The sequence below is a fragment of the Crocuta crocuta genome, unplaced genomic scaffold, assembly GCF_008692635.1.
Source record: "Crocuta crocuta isolate KB4526 unplaced genomic scaffold, BGI_CrCroc_1.0 scaffold41, whole genome shotgun sequence".
NCBI lineage: Eukaryota > Metazoa > Chordata > Mammalia > Carnivora > Hyaenidae > Crocuta > Crocuta crocuta.
Window position 1 is genome coordinate 9,866,520 of NW_027529428.1, and position 23,444 is coordinate 9,889,963.

Consider the following 23,444-nt stretch of genomic DNA (forward strand, 5'->3'; position numbering starts at 1 on the left):
AAAAAAAAAAAAAAAAAAGAGTAAAGAAAAGAAAAAAATAAATAGTACAGAACTTTTTCTTATAGGGTTTCCATAAGTGCCAAATGAGATCATTATATTTACTATTATACATAGGAGTTTCTGGTACTTCAATTATGGGGAAAAATATAAAACTGTAAAATGGTAAGCAAAGTATAATTTTGTCATTAGCCCTTGAAAGCAGTCTTATCTTCCTGATTTTGGACAGAATCTATTAACAGTAGGGTGATTTTTCATTCCCTGCCATCTGACGGCTGGTAAAGATAGCCCAGTTCTCACCAGGCTAGTAAGAGCAGAGATAATGTTACAACAGGTTCATCTTCAAGAGGTAACAGAGCAGGGATTGGGCATGATGTGCCTCTCTTGCTCTCCCTCTTTCCTCTATAGTATGAAAAGTATCTCTTAATAAAATATCCATATCAAACCTCCTATAGATCAGAGTCTTCTTGGATATAACAGAGCCAATGTTTGACATAAATGATGACCTGAATCATAGGCCAGATAAGCTACCTATGTGAAATGATTTTAGAGAAATCATAAGTCCTACTTCTCCTTACTGGTGCTCAAATTACTGAGATGTAAGCTTTTTCCCTCACAATTAGAGACAAAGTTGAAATTTAAATCTTTGTGTAAGTAATACAGTAAATCTTTACCAAGATGCTAATTGACTAAGGCTTTTCTTGACAACAGCACTTGAGGAAGAGGGTATTAGACACTTGCGATACAAAAGAAAGAAAAAGACAGACAAAAAAAGAATCAAATTAATCTTCTTTATTCTTTTAGGTTCTGAGACATTCAAATAGATTTATTTTTAAGTACATTTTTTTAAAATTATTACAGTCAAAATAACTTGTGAGAAAAATAAAGGAAGAAATAACTTGACTCTAAAGTTAGTTCTCCCAATGATTTCTTGTCCACTTTCTAGACTGTTGCTCAGAAACATGTACTGAATAGGAGCTGGGTTGACCTGTTGTTTGCATTGTTTTTAATTGCAGACTTATCAACGAATCTCTGAGGGACCAGCTGCTGGTGACCATCCAGAAGACTTTCACATACACCCGAACCCAAGCTCAGCATCTGTTCATCATCCTCATGGAATGCATGAAGAAGAAGGAATTGGTATGTAAACAGTGTTCCCCATGAGCGGCAGAGCCCTCTCCATATTTCCTTCGTCTGTTGAACCATTTTCTTGAATCACACACCAACTGTGTTTTATTTCCAGCCAAGCTCACAGTGTTCCTCAGGCTCCATTGGCTCCTGTAGCCTCCTTCCCTCAGTAGCGAAGGCACTATTTTTTTCTGCCCAGATTTAATGAAGTGTGTGCAGCAGGGTTTCAACATCCTACTGAAGCTCACCCGAATGCTTCTGATTGCCTCAACCAAATGAGTTAAAGAGAGAAAATAGGTTTCCTCCTGGAAAATACTTCTGTCTGGGGTTTCACTTTTCTTGTGAGGAGGGAATCACTGATGTCCTTATTGTCAGCTATCCTAATGACACAGGATCCAGGCAAATGTGGTAACCTATATGGGTAGAAAAGGGAGAGACGTGCCCATGGAATGCTGGAAACTTCTGTAACTTCTGAAGTGTCCTCCAATAGCTACTGAAACCTTTCTTACATCTGGCAAAAGTGTCTTGCAAATGTGGTATAATCACAGAGACCTTCTGTTAGAGTGAACAGAAATAACATGAGCTAACATTTAACGAGCACTTGCTATGTGCCAGGCAGCATGCTAAATCTTTACATGTGTTAACTCCTGTGATCTTTACAAGTGTCCCAATGAGAGAGGTATGATAATAATCATACCTTGCAAATGAGGACATGCAAACTCGCCTGATTAATAAATGAGGAACCAGGACTCAATAGCAGTAGTATCTCTTCTCTGTGGGAAATGCTTGTATCAGAAGCTGTCTCACTGAAGCCAAAGTAGTAGATCGCCCACTCTGAGCAGATTCTCTGCAAGCCTCAGCAAGCAGAGACTTTCCTGAGAGGTCATTTAAACCCACCTGCTGACAGGGCAGGTAAAGGAGCATCTTAAACCTGAACAGAAGCCTCACTCATATTTTGAACCACCTCATGGCCACGTGGGCATCCTGGGCTGATTATCTCATGGGGGCACTTCTTCTCCAGAGGGACATCAGGGCCAGACCCTGAAGGGTTCAACCATATGGAGGCAGATAGGGTGGGAGGGGCTGGAGTGAGACACGTTCAGCCAGCTCTCCGACTAGACTGCAAGCTCCTCAAGGCATGAGCTGGAGCAGCCTTGCTCACAATGATATCCCTATGCCTAGGACAGTGGCTGACACACACAGGGGCTCACTGAGACTTCCAGGAGGGAGGGGAGGGAGGGAAGGAGGCAATTTCTGAGTTTGAGAAGCCAAGCATTTAGAAAAACAGGACTTGATTCAAGTAAGCAGACCCATCACTGGAAAGCATCCTCATGACCTTTGTGAGAACCTTCAGCACCTTCCAGGTTTGGGGTGAAAGTTGCCACCTCTAATCCTTGAGTGTCTGTAGACCCAGGTAGTCTTATATAGAGAAGCCAGTACACAGACGGCATTCATAGCCATAATGACTGATGCCTCTTTCGACTGCCTACTGGAAATCTCCTATCTCGGACATGGCGACTCAAGGATGTTCAGTTCTAACACTGCCTCTAGCCTCAAGAGGGTGCATGCATCCCAGAGCACCTGCCCACGTCATAGAGGATGGGTTTCCTGCTGACTGTGGCTATCAGTTTTCCAGTGCTGGCTGTGAAATCTTACTAGAACTAGCCATTTCAGCAGTCTTACAAATTTCCTAGAGACTCAGTTAGGATTAAAAATTCAAGGAACCACTTGGAAGTCATAAAACCAAATGGAGGTGAATGTGCTTCTCTGGATATTTCATAGGACTGTTCACTGGGATTCTGCCCAATAATCGCTATGTCACTTCATCATGACTCTTGCTGAAAAGGTCAATGTATTTTAGTGACAGGTATTTCCTTCAAGATGTGTGAGGTGTCCCTGGAGGTAGGCTAAGGCAATGCAATCTTAACAAGAAATGAATTGTCCTTACCTGCACATCTGGGCAGAAATCGGGATTTTTAAAATCATAAATGTATTTAAAATAATTTTCATTTTGGAGAGGCTGTTTATATGTATAGATAGTAGTAGATGCTTTGTAAAGGATGTGGACCTGAGGTAGTCACTGGTTTTCCCCTTTGGAGGGGAACTGGGGAGGGAAGTGAGGTGGGAGAGGGGAGGAGACGTGCATACAGCCAGGAAGAACCACAATGGGGCTGTCTGCTGCAGAGCCCAGGGGGCTTCTGTTCTCCGCTCTGCCTAGATTCACACACACAACACAGACGTTCAAGTGGAGTTCCTCTTCACTCTTGAATCCTTCAAGTTTCCTTTATTCCCTTAACAAAGGAAGTGGGATATAATATTTTGAGGTCAGTCTAACCCTGGGCAAGTTCAGCGAAGGGATTTGGCTCCAGAGCTGATCTGACATCTTTCTCATCCCAGCATCCTAGAAGCTTCTGTAATAAAGAAGTGCACTAGGCATGCATAGTTAGCTTGTGCAACTTGGGTCTCTGAGCTGTGTGGCCTCATGGAAAATATTTCTTGATGGGCATCTTGTGTTCATATTTTCTATTCATTTCATATTGTTCTTAAATTTACTTCTCCTCTTGGGTCCAAACAACATCTCAAAAATCTGTCACCTTTTGAGAAGATACATCCCCCTAGAACCCTACCTTAGAGCTAAGTTCCATTACATTTGCTTCCCCCACTCAGCATTCAGCAGTGTAAGCCCCAGGGTAAGCGTGGCCCTAACCAAGTCACAGTGGAGGAGGGCATCCACCCAGAGACTAGTTCACCACCTTCTGTTTCCATACCGACACCTCCTTCCATCTGCTGTCCTTTCTCAGTTTCTGGGCCTCACAGGGGCCAAGGCTGTCCACCTCACCACCACCTCCTCCCAGTCACACCTGGGAGTCATGTCTGCCTTCAAAACTGAGGTTGCTCCAAAACCTGAGACTTTAACATCCACTTGCTGCTCCAAACATAACCACCCTCCCTCCTGCACTCATCACCATTATTTCATTCCTAGGGAACTTGAAAATCCAGCTTCTCCATAATTTGACAGTCTGAGTCTAAACTCCTGAAATGACCTAATTGGAATCATAGTGTAGTGACATGAGGTTTTCTCTGCCCAGTGCCTAGTTGAGAGTCCAGCCTATTTCTACCCTTCCCTTGCCTGGGTCCTCTGACTTAGCTACCCCTCTGCCCTCTGCCCATGGGCCTGGTCCTTCTTGGTATCATCCCCAAAGCAGTTCATTTGGTTCTCACCAACCATCTTTTCTTTATCTTCAGTTGAAAGCCTTTCCTGTCCCCTACAATCACGGTAAACTTTTATCATTGTCATCTCCTCACTGCCTCTTGAGGACCTGTGCAGTGCATTTCACAGTGTTTATGATAAGGTCACATGACCTCCCTGCTCCCTTGCCGGTAGCAGTTCCCATGTGCAGTAACGATTCTAAAGTCTAGAAGCCAACATTGCAGCCAGGCTATTAAGTATGCTTATCCAGCCCATCAATTCTGGATGTGCAGGAGGGAAAAGAAACTGGTATGTCCAGAAACCTCATCAGCCAAGAAGCATCCAGGGATTCTACAGAGATACAGAGAAGAGGTGGCTTGGGGAGAATTTGAAGGGACCTGGGATCTACTTGTATTTGAAAGACGATGGACACGTAAACTGAGAAGCGAAACTTAAGGGATAGGTCACTGTTCTGTCCTAAAAGCTGAAGCTGTGGCATCTTGATATCATCACATTCTCACTTGGGGAGGGCACCTTAAGGCACAGAAAAAGCCAAGGACATAATAGCTTATGCTAATTGAACAAACGGAACCAATGATGTTAGGTCATTGGGTTTGCTTACCCTTCTTCTTCCTCCCTGTTCTATAAACAGATGTTTATGAAAGATCACTTCTTGGCTCTTTCCCCTTTCATGCACTGTTCTGACTTCAGTTATCATTTTGAGACAACTCCAAAATACACAAATATCCAGTTCTTATCTTCCTCCAGGGTCCTGCATTTCTAGACTCCATGCTCTCACCCATGCCCTCATTCTTTCTTTCCTAGACTATGGCTATTCCCTGGGGAAGCCTGGTCTCCCTTAAGCCAGTATCTTCCACCAATCCATTCTATGCACTGAGGCGTTGGCAAACTTTCAGTTTTGTGTGCTGCATAAAGTCCCTGTCATATATTTTCTTTGTTTATTTGCTCATTTATTTTTAAACAACACTCTAAAATCTAAAACGCCATTCTCCACTTACTGGCCACTGGAAACAGGCCATGGGCCATGTTTGATTCACGAGCTGTGGCCCCTGCAGCACAGTGATGCCAAGTCTTCTTGCTGAAGAAGAATGCACTTCTCTGAATGCAAAGTGTAATGTTCTGCTTATATTTCTAGTCTTAAATTCCATTGCTTTTTTATGGACCCTTCATGCTATCTAAACCAATCCGCTTGCAATTATTATTTTTATTGCCTGCTTCCCTGCATTTCTTCAAACTTAAGGCTCTCTCATTAGCCATAACCAATTGCCAAACACATACTTGCACACAAATGCACATGTGCATGCATGCGTTCATGCACATGCACACACAAACCTAGAATGCACATCACTCCATTATTGCAACTTTCTTGTGGTACTTATCATTTGTACCTTAAGTTATTTATATGTATCTCTGACTTATGTGAGCCCTTAAGGGCAGAATCTATGTCTAATTCATTATTCTGTTTTTTCCGCATTCACTTATCCCTTATCCCTTAGTAGAATAGTATATATGTAGCAGACACTCAATAAATCTTTGTTTAATGGATGAGTAAATGAATGAATTCAGATGAACATGCATTAGTGGTAAGAGATACGTATTTAGTATCCATAAAGTGCCTTAAAATCTCCACTTACACGGTGTCACATCTCCTTAGGGAGTCATAGATTTGGTTTATGGACCTAGGTTTGATTCAGGGCCATCTGCTTAAGTTATGGGCAGTATTCTAATGTGGTGGTTATGAGGAGCAAGCTCTAGAAGCAGACAAACCTGGATTCTAAATCTGGCTTCATCATTCAAGTGATTTAACTCCATTAAGCCCCAGGACCATCCACTGTAAAAGGGAATGATAAGAATACCCATCTATTCTAGGATTTGCCACACTTCTTCCTTATTGGTACAGATTATACTTTGATTCTTTAAGACACAGACACAGACACACACACATACACACACACACACACACACACACACACACACACAATGAGAAAAATATATCAATACCAAAAGGTGAAGGCTGGCTCGAGGATTTTATATGCCCTGCCAGGCTCAAGGCCAAGTAGTACGCACATGTCACTCACATAGCTTCCTGTTCTTGCTTGACATCCTGGGCTCCAGAGCTGATGAATCTCCCCTAGATGCTAGGGAAGGGCAGCAGAGGGGTGTTGTCTGTGCCTCACCCATGAATCTCTGGGGCCCCCCTCTGCTACCTTCCAACACAGGGAGATGTGTTTCTTAATGAGCACTTATTTAAAACGTACACCGATATCCCATTACAGCTTCTGCCACATTTGGGAAACTGAGGGACAACTCTGTACCTACCTTTTCACAGATTGATAAAAACCAAGCAAACATGACTTCTAAACAAAGAGTTTTCTTCTCCTTTTGAGAACAGGCCTCTTATATGCAGGAAAGGATTACAAAGTCCAAGATGTTCCTTGCTTAGAAAAATAGATGCTTAGGGCGCCTGGGTGGCTCAGTTGGTTAAGTGTACAACTCTTGGTTTCAACTCAGGTCATGATCTCACCGCTTTTGAGTTCAAGCCGCAATTGGGCTCTGTGCTATCAGATGCTCTGTCTCCTTTTCTCTCTCCCTGCCCCTACTCTGCTCGCTCACTCTCTCAGTAATGAATAAGCATTAAAAAAAAAAAAAAAGAAAAATAGATGCTTGTCAGACTGTTAATACTATGGGCAGGTGGGTGAGTATTCCTTGGCAGGTTAGGAGATGTTCCTGAAGACCCCCATGGCCCTACGGCTCTGGGTTACTAAGACAACTAAGCATTTTAGTGTGTCTAAAGAATGCTGGCACAGTGTGTGATTGCCAAGAAGCACTCAATGACTTTCGCTATAATTATGGTTATTCTACAAGTCACCTTATTTGGTGGTACAATGAACCTTGCTAGGGTCACTATTACTATTTCCATTTTAGAGAGAGAAACCAAGACTCAGAGACTCACATGAGAGCCCCAGATTCATGTAGCTAGCTAGGGGCAACTTCAAGACTTGAACCAGGAGCATCTTTCTGCAAGGCCCAAGCACTTTCCACCGTATTTCTGCTGATTCCTTATTCTAAATATCAGGTATGAACCAAATTCAAAGTGACTTTGAAGTCAGAACCCATTTTCTTTCTCATTTCTAGAATAATCTGAACAAGTATTTATTAGACTTCATGAATCTCAGAACAAAAAGAATACGTTGTTGGTTGGTGTTTCTGGAAGAAACACCTACATAGCAGTCATCATATACCTACAAGGAAACCATAAGCACATGATCCAGGCCATTCAGTACTTCTGCATCAAGGGCAAACTGAAGTTATTCTTTTCCAGGATAGTATTTTAATCAGACTAACTAGAAGCCCTCCACTTAGAGATCAAACTCATACTATGTTCTTACAAAATGTTCATTGAAATGGAAAAGAAATATGAAGGAAATGTCATTTATCCAATTCCTTGCCAAGACAGCTAATTACAATGCTAACACTTTTCATCTTACATAATGTATAATAATACCTTATAACAGACAAAGCTCTGTTGCATTCTATGTGTCATTTGAGCTGCCCACAACAATGGGTCAAGAATTATGTCTATGTTTCAGCCAACAAGAAAAACAAATTGGAGAAGACTACAGGAGTGTACAGAAATATCCCACTTGACTTTCATCCTCACTGTCTCAGGCTCTTAAAATAAAAATATAAAAAGTCTCAGACTCTCATAAGCAACAGAGATTCCCCTGACCTTTCTCAGCCATATTCATCAAAAATTATCAGTGGATTAGAGTCAATAGAAAAGCACAGAAAATACTCTCTTTATGAAGAAAAATAAGTAAAATATAAATACTCAAGAAATAAACATATTATTGTACTCCCCCCAGGAGCTGACGTAATTACTAAGTAATTTCTCTGACAATCGGTGTGGGTTTCAATTCGAAGCTGGTCTTTCTAGAGACTGGGCTTCAGAGACTCCACAGCTCTCCTCCATTCTGCCTCCTAGGCCAGGGTCTCACCACGTTTGCCTTGACCAATGGTCTCTGCTTGGCCTCACCGCCACTAGTCTGTCCACTCCCACTGACAGTCAACTGCCAAATGACACCTTTTGAAGAGCCACCTTCATAACGTAACCTCCTACCTTATCAGAAACCCCTACTGTCCTCAACAGTGTTTCCCAAAGTGAAGAATGCTGATTGCCTATGAGACTGTTACAGGAAGAAGGCAAATGAATATTTTTATTTTAAGAGGCATGTTTTTATTTGCATGTATATTACAAATAATGACAATAAAACACAAAACCATGAATATTAAGCCTAAATAAACACTAATTGTAAGGGGGTATCTGATTGTGGTATTGGCATATAGATATGGCAAAACAATGAAGACTCTTTAAGAAAGACTGGCTGGAAGACCCTGGATTTCAGGATTAAGTTTCAGTTCCTTCATGTGACATTCAAGGCCCTTTCTAGTCTAGATCTAGTCCACATTTCCTGCCACAACTACTAGTACTACTACTTTCATCCCATATACTCTAGTCTAACCAAGTCTAATTTTCCTTGAGGAAAAGACCATGCCTTCTACACCTTTCTGTATTTTGTGCAAGCTCTTCACTGATCTCTTCAAATGTTAAATGCACCAGGTCCTAGAAGCACTGGGATGGATTCTCTACCTCTACCTTACAGCCTATTCCCAAATAGGAATATTTCTATCCAAATAGGAATACATGGACCAGTGCTTTCCCTGAATTCAATAGAGTGAGAATTCTTAGCCTAGTGTTCAAGAACAACTAGAAGCCTTCAGCAATATCTTGAAACCCCTGAAAATATAAGCAAGATTTTGTATGTATAAGCATATTATGGAAAGAATGTATTCAATTTTCAGATTTCCCAGGTGTGAATAACTCTGAAGAGTTAAGAACCACTGTAGTAGATGCCTTGCCATGGCAACAACTGAATTTGGATCACAGAAGCCATAAACACTGCCTTACATTCTTTCTTTTCCCTCAGAGATGCCCCATCTGGATAAACATTTAATCTCTGAGCAATTTTTAAGTGTGTACACCTCCATATCTCTCATTAACAGTTTTTGTACATGTTTCTCTTCCATGCTCAACAGTCAGTCATGCGTTTCAGGAAACCATCAGCTTGTAAATGGGCTATGACCCAAAGCTCTGTTTACAACCCAGAACCCATTGTCTCATAAAGCAATGTAAATAATTCATCAAGGGGCACCTGGGTGTCTCAGTCAGTTAAGTGTCCAACTTCTGCTCGGGTTATGATCTCACAGTTCATGAGTTCGAGCCTTACAGCCTCTGTGCTGACAGCTCAGAGCCTGGAGCCTGCTTTGGATTCTGTGTCTCCCTCCTTTTCTGCCCCAACCCCCCCTCCCCCAACCGCCTGTGCTCTTTCTCTCTCCCAAAAGTAAATAAAAGCATTTAAAAAATAATAATTCAGCAAAATTCTGGTTTGCTGTAAAGAGACTAAGAATGAGAAACCAAGGAATATAGTTGGAAAGAAGAAAAAGATTGTCATCCCCTTCTCTGGGACAGAACTGACCCTAGACAAAATTGTACATGTATTAAACATTTCAGAACCTGTTTCCTCTTTCTCTGTAGCATTGCTCTCAGAGCTCCCCACCCCCTTCCAAACAGCCTTTGGACCCCGTAATGGGATTTCCCCACCTCATTCCTCCAGTGTTACCTATCTCCTAATTCATACAATGCCATATCCTAACTGCAGAGGAATTTACCTTGAAATCTGGAGGCCAGTATAATTGAATTCATATTCATGGATGTGAGACTGAGAGCCCTTTGACCTCTGTAATTGACTTGAGCTTCTGATGGATATATAGAGAGAGAACAAAAGGAATTATTGATCAGGGGACTCTAGGGCAGTATAATGAGTGAAGAGGAAAACCTGGTGGGGGGGGGGGGTTGGAGTTGGAAGGGCGGAGCTGCCACACAGATTGTCCAGTCTCATATGGAAATCTCATGTCAACTCTCATTTTCAAATCATATCCAAACTGCTTCCTCCAGCATTTCCTTCATGGCTAATGCAAGAAGAAGTGCAATAGATGCTGGCTTACCCTCTCTCTCTTTTAATTATATCTTAATTCTCTAACCCTTCCTGGTAACACTTCATTTGACCAAAGGCTATAGAATTAAAATTTGAAAATCATGGCTCCAGAGGACACAGGGCTTTTTTTCCCCATTGTATTCCTTCCACAGAATACATACAGAATGTATGATCCTACAGAATGTATTCAAACCTGAATGCTTTTTTGTGATTTTGATCCATAGTGTTTGCAGGAGGAAGAGGGGAGTTTACAGGAGGGGTGAGGGGAAATTAAATGGGAAGGAACTGGAAAAGCCATTGACTTGCATGGATTATTTGTAACCAGATGTCTAAAAGCGAGATATTTTCTGCTCTCTCTTCCATGGTAATCAATGTGTATACAATACCTCCTGTCATTTGAACTCATTCACCCACATTTCCATCTATATTAGTATTTATGCTTCTTCTTATTAGGTGTGATGCCCAGTAAATGAATACATTCATCACATCCCAAGGTTTCAGCCCAGGCATTAGCCTAATGCTGATCATGTGTTCCCCAATTTACCATTCTCCCAACTCATTACCTGCCTCCACCAAATCCAAATCATGACCAGAGAAAATTATCCTGTCTGGGGAGAACAAACATACACTGCATAAAAATGACCCCTGCCACTATCATCTTCATCATTTATCTTAGATTTTTATCAGTTTTATGTGGCTATTTTCTCCCTCAAAGAGAATTTAAATGTCATGTCTGCCAATCGCCTCCTTTATTTTAAATATGATTTGCCTTTTTTCTCCTTCTCATCTGGTCTTTTTATCTTTAAAGAGATAAAAAGTATTTTCTTTATTTTCTTTATTCTCCTGCCCAGTTCCATGGTTTGGGATCAACTATGGCCAGTGCTCAGGCTCACTCTGAAGCTGGTCTATCTTCTTCATTTCCATAATGATGTGACTGACTAACACTTTACTCACCCCATTCTTGTGGAACCCAACATTGACCTCTGGTGGCCACATGATTGTAGTTTTCTCCTTCTCCTTCTCCTTTTTAATTCATAGAAACATAGACACATAGAGGTTCGAAGCGTTGAGAAACCATACTGCTGTGGCTTCAACATTGGTTGTACATTAGAATCACCCAGAGCTTTAAAAACAATTGACGCCTGGATCCCAGCCCTGGAGGCTCTGGTGTCATTGGCCTGGGATATGGCCTGAGTGTGAAGGATGTTAAAAGCTCTCCAGGTGGGACTTTCTCATATAAGAAAATTCTTGCTTCTGCACCATTACCACTTACACATTCTATTTCCTTCTGTGCCTTAGAGCCTAGAGAAAATCTGGTATGATTTGTCACAAGGAAATGAAATTAATGTTTCTGGAAAACAAATTTAAACTCCCTGTTTTCCAAAGATGCCACCAAATTAAATGTCATTATATATTGACAACAGGCCTGGTGGGGGCTAGAGCAGAGAAAAAGCATAACTAAGTGAAATTGGCCACAATCAACTTGGTTTTTTTTTTTTAAGTTATATTTATTTCTGAAAGAGAGAGAGAGACAGCATGAGTGGGGGAGGGTCAGAGAGAGAGGGAGACACAGAATCTGAAACAGACTCCAGGCTCTGAGCTGGCTGTCAGTACAGAGCCCGAAGCGGGGCTCAAACCCACCAACCACGAGATCATGACCTGAACCGAAGTCGGACGCTTGGCCGACTGAGCCACCCAGGTGCCCCCAACTTGATTTTAAATACAGATCTTCCTCGGGGCCCCTGGGTAGCTCAATCAGTTGAGCGTCCGACTTCAGCTCAGATCATGATCTCGCAGTTCATGGGTTCGAGCCCCACGTCAGGCTCTGTGCTGACAGCCAGCTCAGAGCCTGAAGCCTGTTTCAGATTCTGTGTCTCCCTCTCTCTCTGACCCTCCCCTGCTCGCGCTGTCTCTCTCTGTCAGAAATAAACAGAACATTAAAAATTTAAAAAAAAATACAGGTCTTCCTCAACTTACAATGGGGTTATGTTCCAACAAACCCATCATAAAATGAAAATAGTATTAAGTTGAAGATGCATTTACTACAGCTAAATACTCATAGCTTAGTGGAGCCCTACCTTATGTGTGCTCAGAACACATTAGCCTATAGTTGGACAAAGTCATCCAACACAAAGCCTATTTCTTTTATAGTAAATACATCTGTCATGTAATTTCTGGAATCCTGTACTGAGCGCGAAAAGCAGAATGGCTGTATGCCTCAATGATCATCAGTGCATTGGTTGTTGACCCTTGTGAATATGGGGATGATGGACAACCAAGACCACCACTGCCCCCGCATCAAGTGAGACTGTTCTAATCCTAGTCATAAAATATCACTAGCCGGGAATGATCCAAATTCAGAATTTATTTTTTTTAATGTTTATTTATTTTTGAGAGATAGAGCATGAGTGGGGGAGGGGCACAGAGAAAGGGAGACACACAATCCGAAGCAGGCTCCAGGCTTTTTGCTGGCAGCACAGAGCCTGATGCAGGGCTTGAATTCCTGGACCACAAGATCATGACCTGAGCCAAAGTTGAAGGCTTAACTGACTGAGCCACCCAGGCACCTCCCAAATTCAGAATTTAAAGTCTGAATGTAAATCACTTTCACACCCGAGTAAAGATGAAAAATGGCAATTGGAGCCATCTTAAGCTGGGAACTGTCTGTATTATGATCACATTCTTCCTCCAAGCATTTGGCCATGACTTCCAACAAGTGGCACAAATGACTGTGGGGGCTTCACTACCACCCCCAAGGGGTCCACACATGCCCACGATGAGCCATTCGATGATCAGAGGCAGACAGGAGGGAAAAGATGTGGCTGACCGTGAGAGAAGAGAAGAAAAGGAAGGAAGTAGAAGAAGAGAAAATTAATCCCTCGCTTGCCAATTGCTTTGTAATTTTATCATCCCCACAACATTAAGAGACAGAGAGTATGGGCCCTATTTTTACTGACTTGAGGTCACTCAGCTAGTAAGAGGTGTGATCTGGCCTCCGCCTACCCTCCCGCCCACTACTATCGTCCATTCAAACACAACTGCCCTGCTGCTTCACTGAGAAAACATCAAACAGCGGAGGACAGCAGTGCCAGTGGAGGGTCCTGTGATGGGAGGTGGAGCTGGCAGTTTCTGCAGCAGCACTGGGGGGTCAGGGTCATGGCGGGAGTTGGAGCCACCAAGACCACAGAGCTCGCAGAGGCAAGGCCGAGGACAAGGAGTGGATCCCCATGACCAAGCTGGGCTGCCTGGTCAAGGACATGAGGGTCACGTCCTGGAGGAGATCTGTCTCTTCTCCCTGCTCATCATGGAGTCTGAGATCACAGACTGTTTCCCGGGGGCATCCCTCAAGGATGAGGTTTTGAAGACTATGCTGGCACAAAAGCAGACCCGTGCTGGCCAGCAGACCAGGTTCTAGGCATTTATTGTCATTGGCGAGGACAATGGACACGTCGGTCTGGGTGTTAAGTGCTCCAGGGAGGTAGCCGCTGTCATCCATGAGGCCAGGATTCCCGTCAAGCCCTCCACTGACTTGTGTGGCGAGGTGACTCGGGGGACACGATCGTCAAGCCACACACCGTCCCATCGGGGTGACCGGCCGCTGTGGCTCTTGCTGGTGCGCCTCATCCTCGACCCCAGGGACACCGGCGCCGTCTCAGCCCCTGTGCCCAAGATACAGGTGATGCCGGTCCTGACGACCGCTACACGTCAGCCAGGGACGGCACTGCCACCCGGGCAACTTCACCAAGGCCACTTCTGATTCCCAAGACCTGTCTCTCCCCCCTCTCTGGAAAGAGACTGCGTTCATCAAGTCTCCCTGTCAGGAACTCACTGGCCACCCTGTCCAGACCCACGCCATCTCCGTGCAGAGGACCCAGGCTCCCGTTCTGCTCACTGCATAGTTTTATACAAGGAAAACAAAGGGAACTAAGGCCTATAAAAATATGAACAAACAAAAAACAAAGACAACTGCCCTAGATCCGCTGTGAGTGCAATAAAACTCCCTTGCCATGTCCACCACCTCATTCCAGGTGCGAGCAAGAGCAGTTTCTACCCAGAGGAGAGGAAGCTTGCAGCTCTCAGCCTCTGGTGGGAGCCAAAGAAATAAAGTTTGAGTTTTCCTGGCAGCATACTAACCTCCACAGGCGCCTGGGTCTGAGGAAAAGCACGAATCCCACCAGTAGATTCCAGCACGTGCCGCAGGAATGCCAAGACCAGAGTGGGAGTCCTTTCGTCATGCTTCCCCCTGGAGAGGGCCAGAGGGCTTCCATATTGGAGCCTCTGGAGGCACTGTCTGGTTCTCGTGGAGAACAAGAGAACATTCACAAAACTGTACCACTCTGTCATCTAACAGGAGCAAACAATCAAATGCCAACGATTCGAATGCAGGTAGACTACTTCACTTCAACAAAATGGCATCATTTGGTTTCCAAAACTGTGGAGGACAGGCTGGTAACCAATGAGAGAAATCTCGTTACAAGGTGGCATTTTCAGGGGGGCAGGGGGAAATGGTACACTCCCAAGAGAGGTTTTCCCTGGGAATGACTTCCAGTACTTATACCTGTAGGTCTCCCCTTGCTCTGACACAGGTCTGTCATTTTAGCCACTCTGGGCTTCTTTGGTCTTGGACATTTGCTTGTCCCCTTCCTTCTGCCTGAAACTCTTCCCCTCCACTCTTCACATGGCTTATCTCCTTGTCATTTTTCATTCTCAACATCAACATCTCCTCCTCCGGGAAGCCTTCCCTGACCACCCTGTATAAAGCTGTTCCCCCTTCACTCCACCCTGTGTTTTGTGACGGCATTTGCCACACTTTGTACTTCTCCCATTTGTCTGTGCTTGCATGTGTATTTGTCCATCTGCACTGTTAGCCCCTAAGAAGACATATGTCTTGTGCAGCATGTCACACATCTCGAGATACAAAGTAGATGCTCCATTTAAATATCTGCTGAATAAACTGATCAATGAAGTCCAGGTCTATCATATCTGATGCTGTATTTTCTTCCCTTACCTTTTTATTAAATTTTTTATATTTATTTTTGAGAGAGACAGAGACAGAGTGCAAATCAGGGAGGAGCAGAGAGAGACACACACACACAGAATCCCAAGCAGGCTCCAGGCTCTGACTGTCAGCACAGAGCCCAATGCAGGGCTCAAACTCACAAACCATGAGATCATGACCTGAGCTGAAGTCAGAGACTTAACTGACTGAGCCGCCCAGATGACGCTCCTTTCCCCTGACCTTTTTGAAAACTACTATTTAGGAAGGACTCTATTTCAGGCCCTTTGCTAGGCACTTTGCACATATTTTTTCACTTAAAACTCAAAGCAACACCATGTGATAGGTGTTATTTCTCCAGTTTCACAGATTAAGGAGCTAAGGCTTGAGAAATTAGGTTTCTTGCCTAAGCCAACATCATAACTGCAACAGCCAGGATTCAAGCACAGATGTGTCCAATTCCAAAGCATTTGCTTTTCTCGCCCTGTGACACTTTCTCTGCAGGGAAAAAAGACAGAGTATTGGGGAGGATGAGTAATCTTTCCAAAGACTCGAACAACAATGCTTCTCATTTATCTTTCTTCCTTCCCTTGTATTTGTTCACTCCTTCTCCCCATGTCCCCATTTCACATCACCAGAACCATGCACATTCACTGGCAGGAAACACACAAGTGATCCCCCTCCAAGATAGTGCTTTCTGGAAACAGTAAGTCAGGAAATCGCTTTGAAAGGCAAACTCCTTTTCCATGGCTCTCATGGAAATCTCCTCTCTTAACACCCATATTTCCAGTGCTTCGATGCACCATCCTCTCCCTGCACCATCAGAGAGATGTCCCTGCAATGGCTGAATGCTCTGGAAAAGGGCACAGTGCCCAGATAATACACCCGTCAGCATCGCAAAACTCGGGGCTCGCAAGAGCCAACTTGCAAGTTCCACTGTGGACAAAAATGAGGGCGGGATGATGAAGCAGAGGACCCCATCCTGACACCAGTAGAGCCTGAGATTGCCAGGATTTGTCACTGGCCCGTGTGTGGCTTTAAATGCCGATGTTCCAGCTCTGCCCAAGACAAAATGTTTCTTGACAACCCGATTTCTACCCAGACCTCAACCATCTGCCATCCATGAGCCACAATCTCTGTCTTTCTCTTTCATTGGTCCTCGGAAATGCTCCCTCCCCACTGCAGCTGTTTCATCTCCTTGTGTGGGTTGATTTTGTCACCCTGCCAGCCTAGCAGTGCTTGGTAGCTTTCTCAGCCCTGATAGGATGAGCCAGAGGGCTCAGAGAGGAGAATTTTCCAAACCTCCTTATAACATGCCGGCAAACTCCCAGATGCCCTGTGGGCATGGGCGCACAAAGGGGCGGGGGGCACAGCACGTGCCAGGCAAGGCACACGCTGTACACAAATAAACATGGGCATCTGCAGAACGCTCACTGCGGGAAAATCCAAGCAGGAATCGCATCTTTTTTTAAAGCCACATCATCACACATGCCAAACACTCAGGAGCATTGAACAGAAGTTCAGAATGTATTCAGGAAATGGCATCTATGGGATGGGTTTCAGGTTGGAACATTCATTTCCGTTCCAGTTAGGGTTCCATTCTAAATCACACACAGCCAGCTAAAGTCTGTCTGTTACCTGCAATAGTCTTCTGTTCAGCACACCACTTTTGCAGTTTTTCATTCACTTCTTGAGTGCTTGCCATATGGCCAGCAGCATTCAAGGGGCTGGGGTTATAGCCGTAGTAATCTTCAAACAGCCTACATTCCGGTGGGGGAGAGATAGTAAAGAAATAACAAATATATGGAATGGAGGAGGGGATGATCTTGCGCTAATATATCAAGTACTCCTAGAATTAAAGACATGCACCAGATTTAGCAAGACAGATTTTGTCAGTGACTTTGAGAAGTACAGTTTCGTTGGTGTTGTGGGAGAAAGTCCTAAATGCAATGCCTTCAAGAGACAATGAGATTTGCAAGGAGCAGAAACAAGTGAGGATAAAAAATGTTTTGGGGAAATTCTTCAATTAAAAAAAAGAAAAATGGGGAAGCTAGGGAGAACAGAGATTAAGGGATGATATCACAATAACTCTTGATCATAAAAAAGTTCCATGACATTAAATATTTCCCTTATTCAGTATTGGAAGATATAGGACAGAGATTTCAGTAACTGTCTTCTAACCCTAAGGGAAAAGGCATTAAAATATTTCTGGGGGTGCCTGGGTGGCTGTGTTGGTTAGGCATCAGACTCTTAATTTCTGGTCAGGTCATGATCTTGTGGTGTCGTGGGTTCGAGGCCTGCATCAGGCTCTGCTTGGGATTCTCCCTCTCTCCCTCTCTCTCTGCCCCTCCCCCTGCTCATACTCTGTCTCTCTCTCTCTCTCTCTCTCAAAATATTATTACCATCTCTCCTCTTTAAAGCTTAGAGAGGTTAAGTGATTTGCCCAAGGGACACAGGGGCGGGGGGAGGGGTTAAGTAGTAGCCTCCAGATTTGACTCCAGACTTGTTCGAATAAACATCTTGAGTGCTTTTCACTTCTCTCTGCTAATGTAAGAAGGACTGGCTTTTAACTCTCCAGCCTAAAAATCTCACCTTCAAATGACATGATTAGATGGAATACACAATTTAAATGACCCCTGGGTCCCAGCTGGCACTGCTTTTCTTGGACCCCATGATTCATTTACATGGTAAGAATCTTCTTCCATGTTTCAGGTTAATTTCACATCTCTCAGTGAACAATCATCTCGAACTCGAGTAAGAATGTAGCTTTGATCCAGTTCATTTTAGCCATTGTGAAAGTAATACATGTTGATTAAAAATATGTTTATTGTGGATTTAGAGACTACCAAAAAATAAAAGGAGGAAAAATAGTCACCTGCAGCCCCAAAGCACCAATAGCTTTTATTGAATTTCCTTCTAAGGTGTTTATTTTTTTCTATATGTAAATTTTGAGATTTGTTTTAAACACCATCATAATCATGTATGTATTTGTACAATGAGATTTTTCATTTAGCATTAAAACACTTGTGTTGTTTCATATAACTCATAAACATACATTTAAAAAAATTTTTTTACTGTTTATTTATTTTTGAGAGAGAAAGAGAGACAGAGCATGAGCAGGGAAGGGACAGAGAGAGAGAGAGACAGAGAGAGAGAGAGACAGAATCGGAAGCAGTATTCAGACTCTGAGCTGTCAGCACAGAGCCTGACGTGGGGCTCAAGCTCACAGACTGCGAGATCATGACCTGAGCTGAAGTCGGAAGCCCAACTGACTGAACCACCCAGGCGCCCCATAAACATATGTCTTTAAAGTAAAATCATTCATTATTTCACAGTGGGATTCCCCCTAAAAGCATTAGGTTGAGTTTTAAACTCCGGAAAAGACATGGATCGTGCACCTAAGCCTCCCCATACCTTTAGAAAAGAGTAGGGGTCTGGTTGTAAGGATACCAGAGTCAGTGCTACCAACAGCTTCTTCCCAGGTTTCCACCATGATTCTCAAGCCCACTTTCTGTAAGGGGTCTCCTGGGGCAAGAACAAACTTTGTGGTCATCCTATTATCAGTATTATGAATTATCAGTGTTATGACCCTATTGAAACACTTTAAAAACTTTGGATTTAGTAGCATGCCAACCCCATATCTGCCTTAGCAAAGCCTTCCTAACCACTCCTACTAAAAACTGCACAATGTTCCAGCATTTGAACAAAGGATTATTGTTAAATATGATGATGCAGAAATGGCCCTTACTACTGGATCCTTTTCGCTTGTCAAGTTTATATAATTAATTTTAATTCATGTAATGTCTAAACATTTTCTTGGGCAATTTACCAAGTTAGAGAGTGTCATGGATTGTCAGACATGGTGGATTTGACCTTAATCAAACCCTATGAGAAAACTTTGTCTCCTGAATATACAGTCCATGTGAAGGAGCCACAGGATAAGAAGAAATTACATGACAAAAAAAATATGAAGACTCAGCCTAGACTTGACACCTGTAATGAATGCAGCCTTTTTCAATGATAGATTCTTGCTGTCTTACCTTGATTGAATTTGCATTCTCCATGAACGTGGCTCTGATGCTGGCCCTGGAGAAAGTCCCACTGTTAAGTCTCCTGTTTCCTGAATATAATACAACAAGCGAGGTTACCTCCATACCAGCAGTTGACTAAGGAAACAATGACCTATTATTGAATTGTCACGGTACAGCGTTATTCTTTATGTGCAATGAAGGCTAGGTCAGAGAGTGGTAGAAACCAGCTCAAAGCACCAGAAAGAACTCCTTGCTGTTCTTCTCATGCATGCTTTGTGTCTCTTTTTGTCTTTCTTTTCCTTTTAAATTGTTTTGCAAGTAGTTTTCTAAAATACCACTGAAGTTGAGCTATTGATGAATAGTATTTTTTTTCTGTTCTGAACAGAAAAGTTCATATCATCTCAACTGCTTTGTCTCTCACGAGTATTTTTTAAAACACTTTTCCTATGCATTTGGGAGAAAGACATATAGTACTTAAAGTTTGGTGGAGCCCAAATACTGGGAAATGTAAGAAAAAAATGTCTTTTTCAGGAGAGGACATACTCACTAACTCAAAGCCTAATTTTAAGCCATTTACAATGCCCATGACTAGCACTCATTCCACAGAGAAAAATATGTGGGAAAGAGAGCAACTACTTAGGGAATGAAGGATTTACAGGAGCTGTGGCTGGAACACCTGGCCCTCAGCCTGTCCAAACATTCTCCCGAATTTATAACATAAAATTGCCGTGTCAGAATGAGCCTCCGGGGAGCTAGAACAACCAATCAACAAGCTGTTCTGCTCCCCAGTAAGGCTGAGTTGGGTCTCTTTCCTTCTGGATCCCAAAGCATTCAAATTTAGGCCAAGTATTTAAGCCCTCAGGGGAAATTACCTGTGTCTGATCATTTCATCATTTTGTCATTATTTAAAAAAATAATAAGTACAGGAAAACTATTTACATGGAGACAGAGCAGTTATTCTTAAGTTTCTGTTTGCTATCATGGGTTCTTAACACCTCAGGATGAATTTTCATTTGTGTTCAATGTTCAGTGTTAACCAGATCCACTCAGCTAGGATATGGGTCACTCCATAGAAAGTTAAAGGACAGGGGTGCCTGGGCGGCTCAGTCAGTTGACCATCCAGCTGCAGCTCAGGTCATGATCTTGCGGTTCGTGGGATCGAGCCCCAGGACTAGAGCCTGCTTTAGATTCTGTGTCTCCCTCTCTCTGCCCCTCCCCCACTCATTTTCTCTCTCTCTCTCTCTCTCAAAAGTAAATAAACATTAAAAATAATAAAAAATTAATTACATAAAAAGCAAGTTAAAGGACACAGCAACAAGAGAAAGAAGGTAGGAATCATCAAGATGAAATCTACCCATTCAGCACTCAGATGAGGAAATTGGGACTTTGAATACTAACAGTAACAGCAACTGCACTTACCGAACACTTACATTTTCCAGGTGGCTTGGTTTTTTGAGCCCATCCATCAAGCTAGGTAAGCTTCTCCAAGAATATGTCATGGTCTTTTCTGACTGTGTTACACATATTAATTCACTTCTCACAACAACCCATGAAGGCAATCTTGTTAGTGTCATCGTCTGTAAAATAGATGACATTTTACATCATTTATACTTAACTGGCTCAAGGCCACAGAGCCAGTTAAGTGGCCAAATGTATTATATGGCTGTGTATTATTACATTACCTATAACACGTTATTTTATGATAAAATATGTTATAATAAAATTGTTATATAATAATATTAAACTTATGAAAATCCATTTTTCTAAAAGGTTCTATGCATAGAATATTTGACTCAAGAATGTTGCGATCAATCCTTCTTGTGTTGTTGAGAACAATCAGGAAAAAATAATATGTCATATCCCATATAATAAATGTCCTCTGATTTCAGTAGAGATTAAGTGAAACAATGATCTTGCATCTGGAGAAGGTGTTTAGAAAATATCTACTGAATCAAAATCTGAGTTTCACCCTGAGAGTCAAAATAGTGGATCATATAGGTCCCAAAATCAGGTTTTCAAAACTAAAATCTAGACTAGATGGTCTTAGATATGAGCTATGTACTGGTCAGAATATTTGAAATAGGAATGATTATGGAAAATTCCATGTGTGTAGTTAGTGTATGTGTTTAATGTGTGTATACAATGTATGTATTTGATGTGTGTCAGTGTAAAATGTGAAATACCATTTTTACACTTCTTTGGTTTAACATCTAGTTAAATATATCTGTAAAAGTTAATAACCTGATATTTTTAAAACTGGAGGGAAAATCCAATAAAAATTTGAGTCAGGGTCAAAGCAAGAACATCGAATATTTTTTTTCAAGTCACCAGAAGTCAGTTACCAGTGATAAAGATGAAGTCTTCCCTGTGGATACCACCCCAGTTCCAGAAATATCTCCTTTCTTCTTGCATATCAGAAAATATGGGATCCATCACTACTAAAAGGACGTTTGGAATGCTTGTTTCAGAAAGTTGCTAAAATATCCTATCCCTTTTAAGAACTTTCGAGTTCTTTCCCAGCCCCTGTCACATTGCCCGGGGTGGTTCTGTCATTGCGGAATGTGCTCAATGAAGCAGTGCTTGAAAGCAATCAAAACCTGAGTTGATGGGACCTCTCCCAGCAGCCAGTCTATTTGAAATTACAAGCTGGACCCTGAAGTGAAACTTGTCATGCCCCTCAAAGCTGTTGACTGCCTGTCACATTTGGGAATTCTTAGAGAAATTGAACTAGCCTGACAGATGGACTCAAAAATCCAAGCAACCTGGATAATGTTCATGGGCATCCTCCTTTCTTCGCAGTATCAGGGATGCTGGTGGTTGTAGGCTCTCTTTCTCATTCGTTCCTAGTGCCCTGGTGGTCATGCTTCTCGTAGCCTTTTTTAGAAGTGGATGAGTCATTCTTGATAAGATATTATCTTGAGTAAGTGAAGGATTTGTCATTCACATGATATTTCTTCTTTTGGGAAAAAAATTTCTTTTTCCCATCGCCTAACTTATTTTAGGGACTGCCTGACTTCTATGAGGTCTTAGGCTCGTGGAGTTATGGTGTCCATGAACTTGGTCTTACCTGCCCTTTCAGATTGACAGTATAATTATGAAGGAACACTAATGGTGTCATGCTCTCAAACAGACTCTACTGCCTAATAAAAACTAAACAGTAAATAAAAATAAAACCCAGTTTCCCTTCAAGGGATTAGAACTGTCCATTGTCTGTAGTATAAACCCACCAATCGTTTTCTTGTTTGGAATTTCAGGGACCTCTGAATAGTACCTAATTTTATAAAGGCTAAATTTCGCTTTACTTAGCTGCTAATATATTCCATTGCTTCTTGTTCTGTACCATGGCCAGAAAAAATGCCTTTCGGGTACATTTTTCTTATCTTGTGAAACTATAGTTATTTTTAACTAATAAAGTTGCAGTTTTTAAGGTTCTAAAACTTGGAATTGAACTTTACCTAACTCTAGTTCCTATTCCATAGCAACAAATACCTCTCTAGCATCACAGTATCACTAAACTTTAGTGAAGTGTTGATTAAGTTGTGTCTATTCAATATCCAAAACATGAGATGAAGAGCAAGTAATCCTAAAGGCAGGCACAGTACATAAACAACAATAGATATAGATAATATATTCCTAGGTATGTGTAGATATGTGTGAATATATTATATATAATATCTATATATACATATATAATATATAATACACACATATTAACTAGTAGCCTCTAAATAGATCACCATGCAGGTGACTGTGCACTGGCACTTTAAAGGTTTCTAGTTAGTATTTTGATTAAAGGCTCCTAGTAAATATGTGTATATATATGCAAACTAATTGCTGATAATTAATTATTAATTATTATATGTTAATACACTCTAATATAATTTAATACTATATAATATATTAAATGTTATTAAATATTAATAACTAATGTGTGTGTGCATATATTAACTAGGAGCTTTTAAATATATATATAGGCCATTGCACAGTGCCTTAATATTTTTGAAAGGAAGGCAAGAAGGAATGAA

The 23,444-nt window shown here is 42.1% G+C and overlaps 1 protein-coding gene and 1 pseudogene across 1 annotated transcript in view; both read left to right on the top strand.

Moving 5' to 3' along the window:
• Positions 1–23,444, top strand: part of TRPM3 (transient receptor potential cation channel subfamily M member 3) — a 494,196-nt gene that overhangs the window by 333,392 nt on the left and 137,360 nt on the right. Inside the window, exon 9 of the mRNA XM_077759293.1 lies at positions 1,014–1,137. Coding sequence (XP_077615419.1) covers positions 1,014–1,137 — 124 coding nt within the window. The remainder of the gene's footprint in view (positions 1–1,013; positions 1,138–23,444) is intronic.
• On the top strand, positions 12,614–14,291 carry LOC144227583 (small ribosomal subunit protein uS5 pseudogene; annotated as a pseudogene).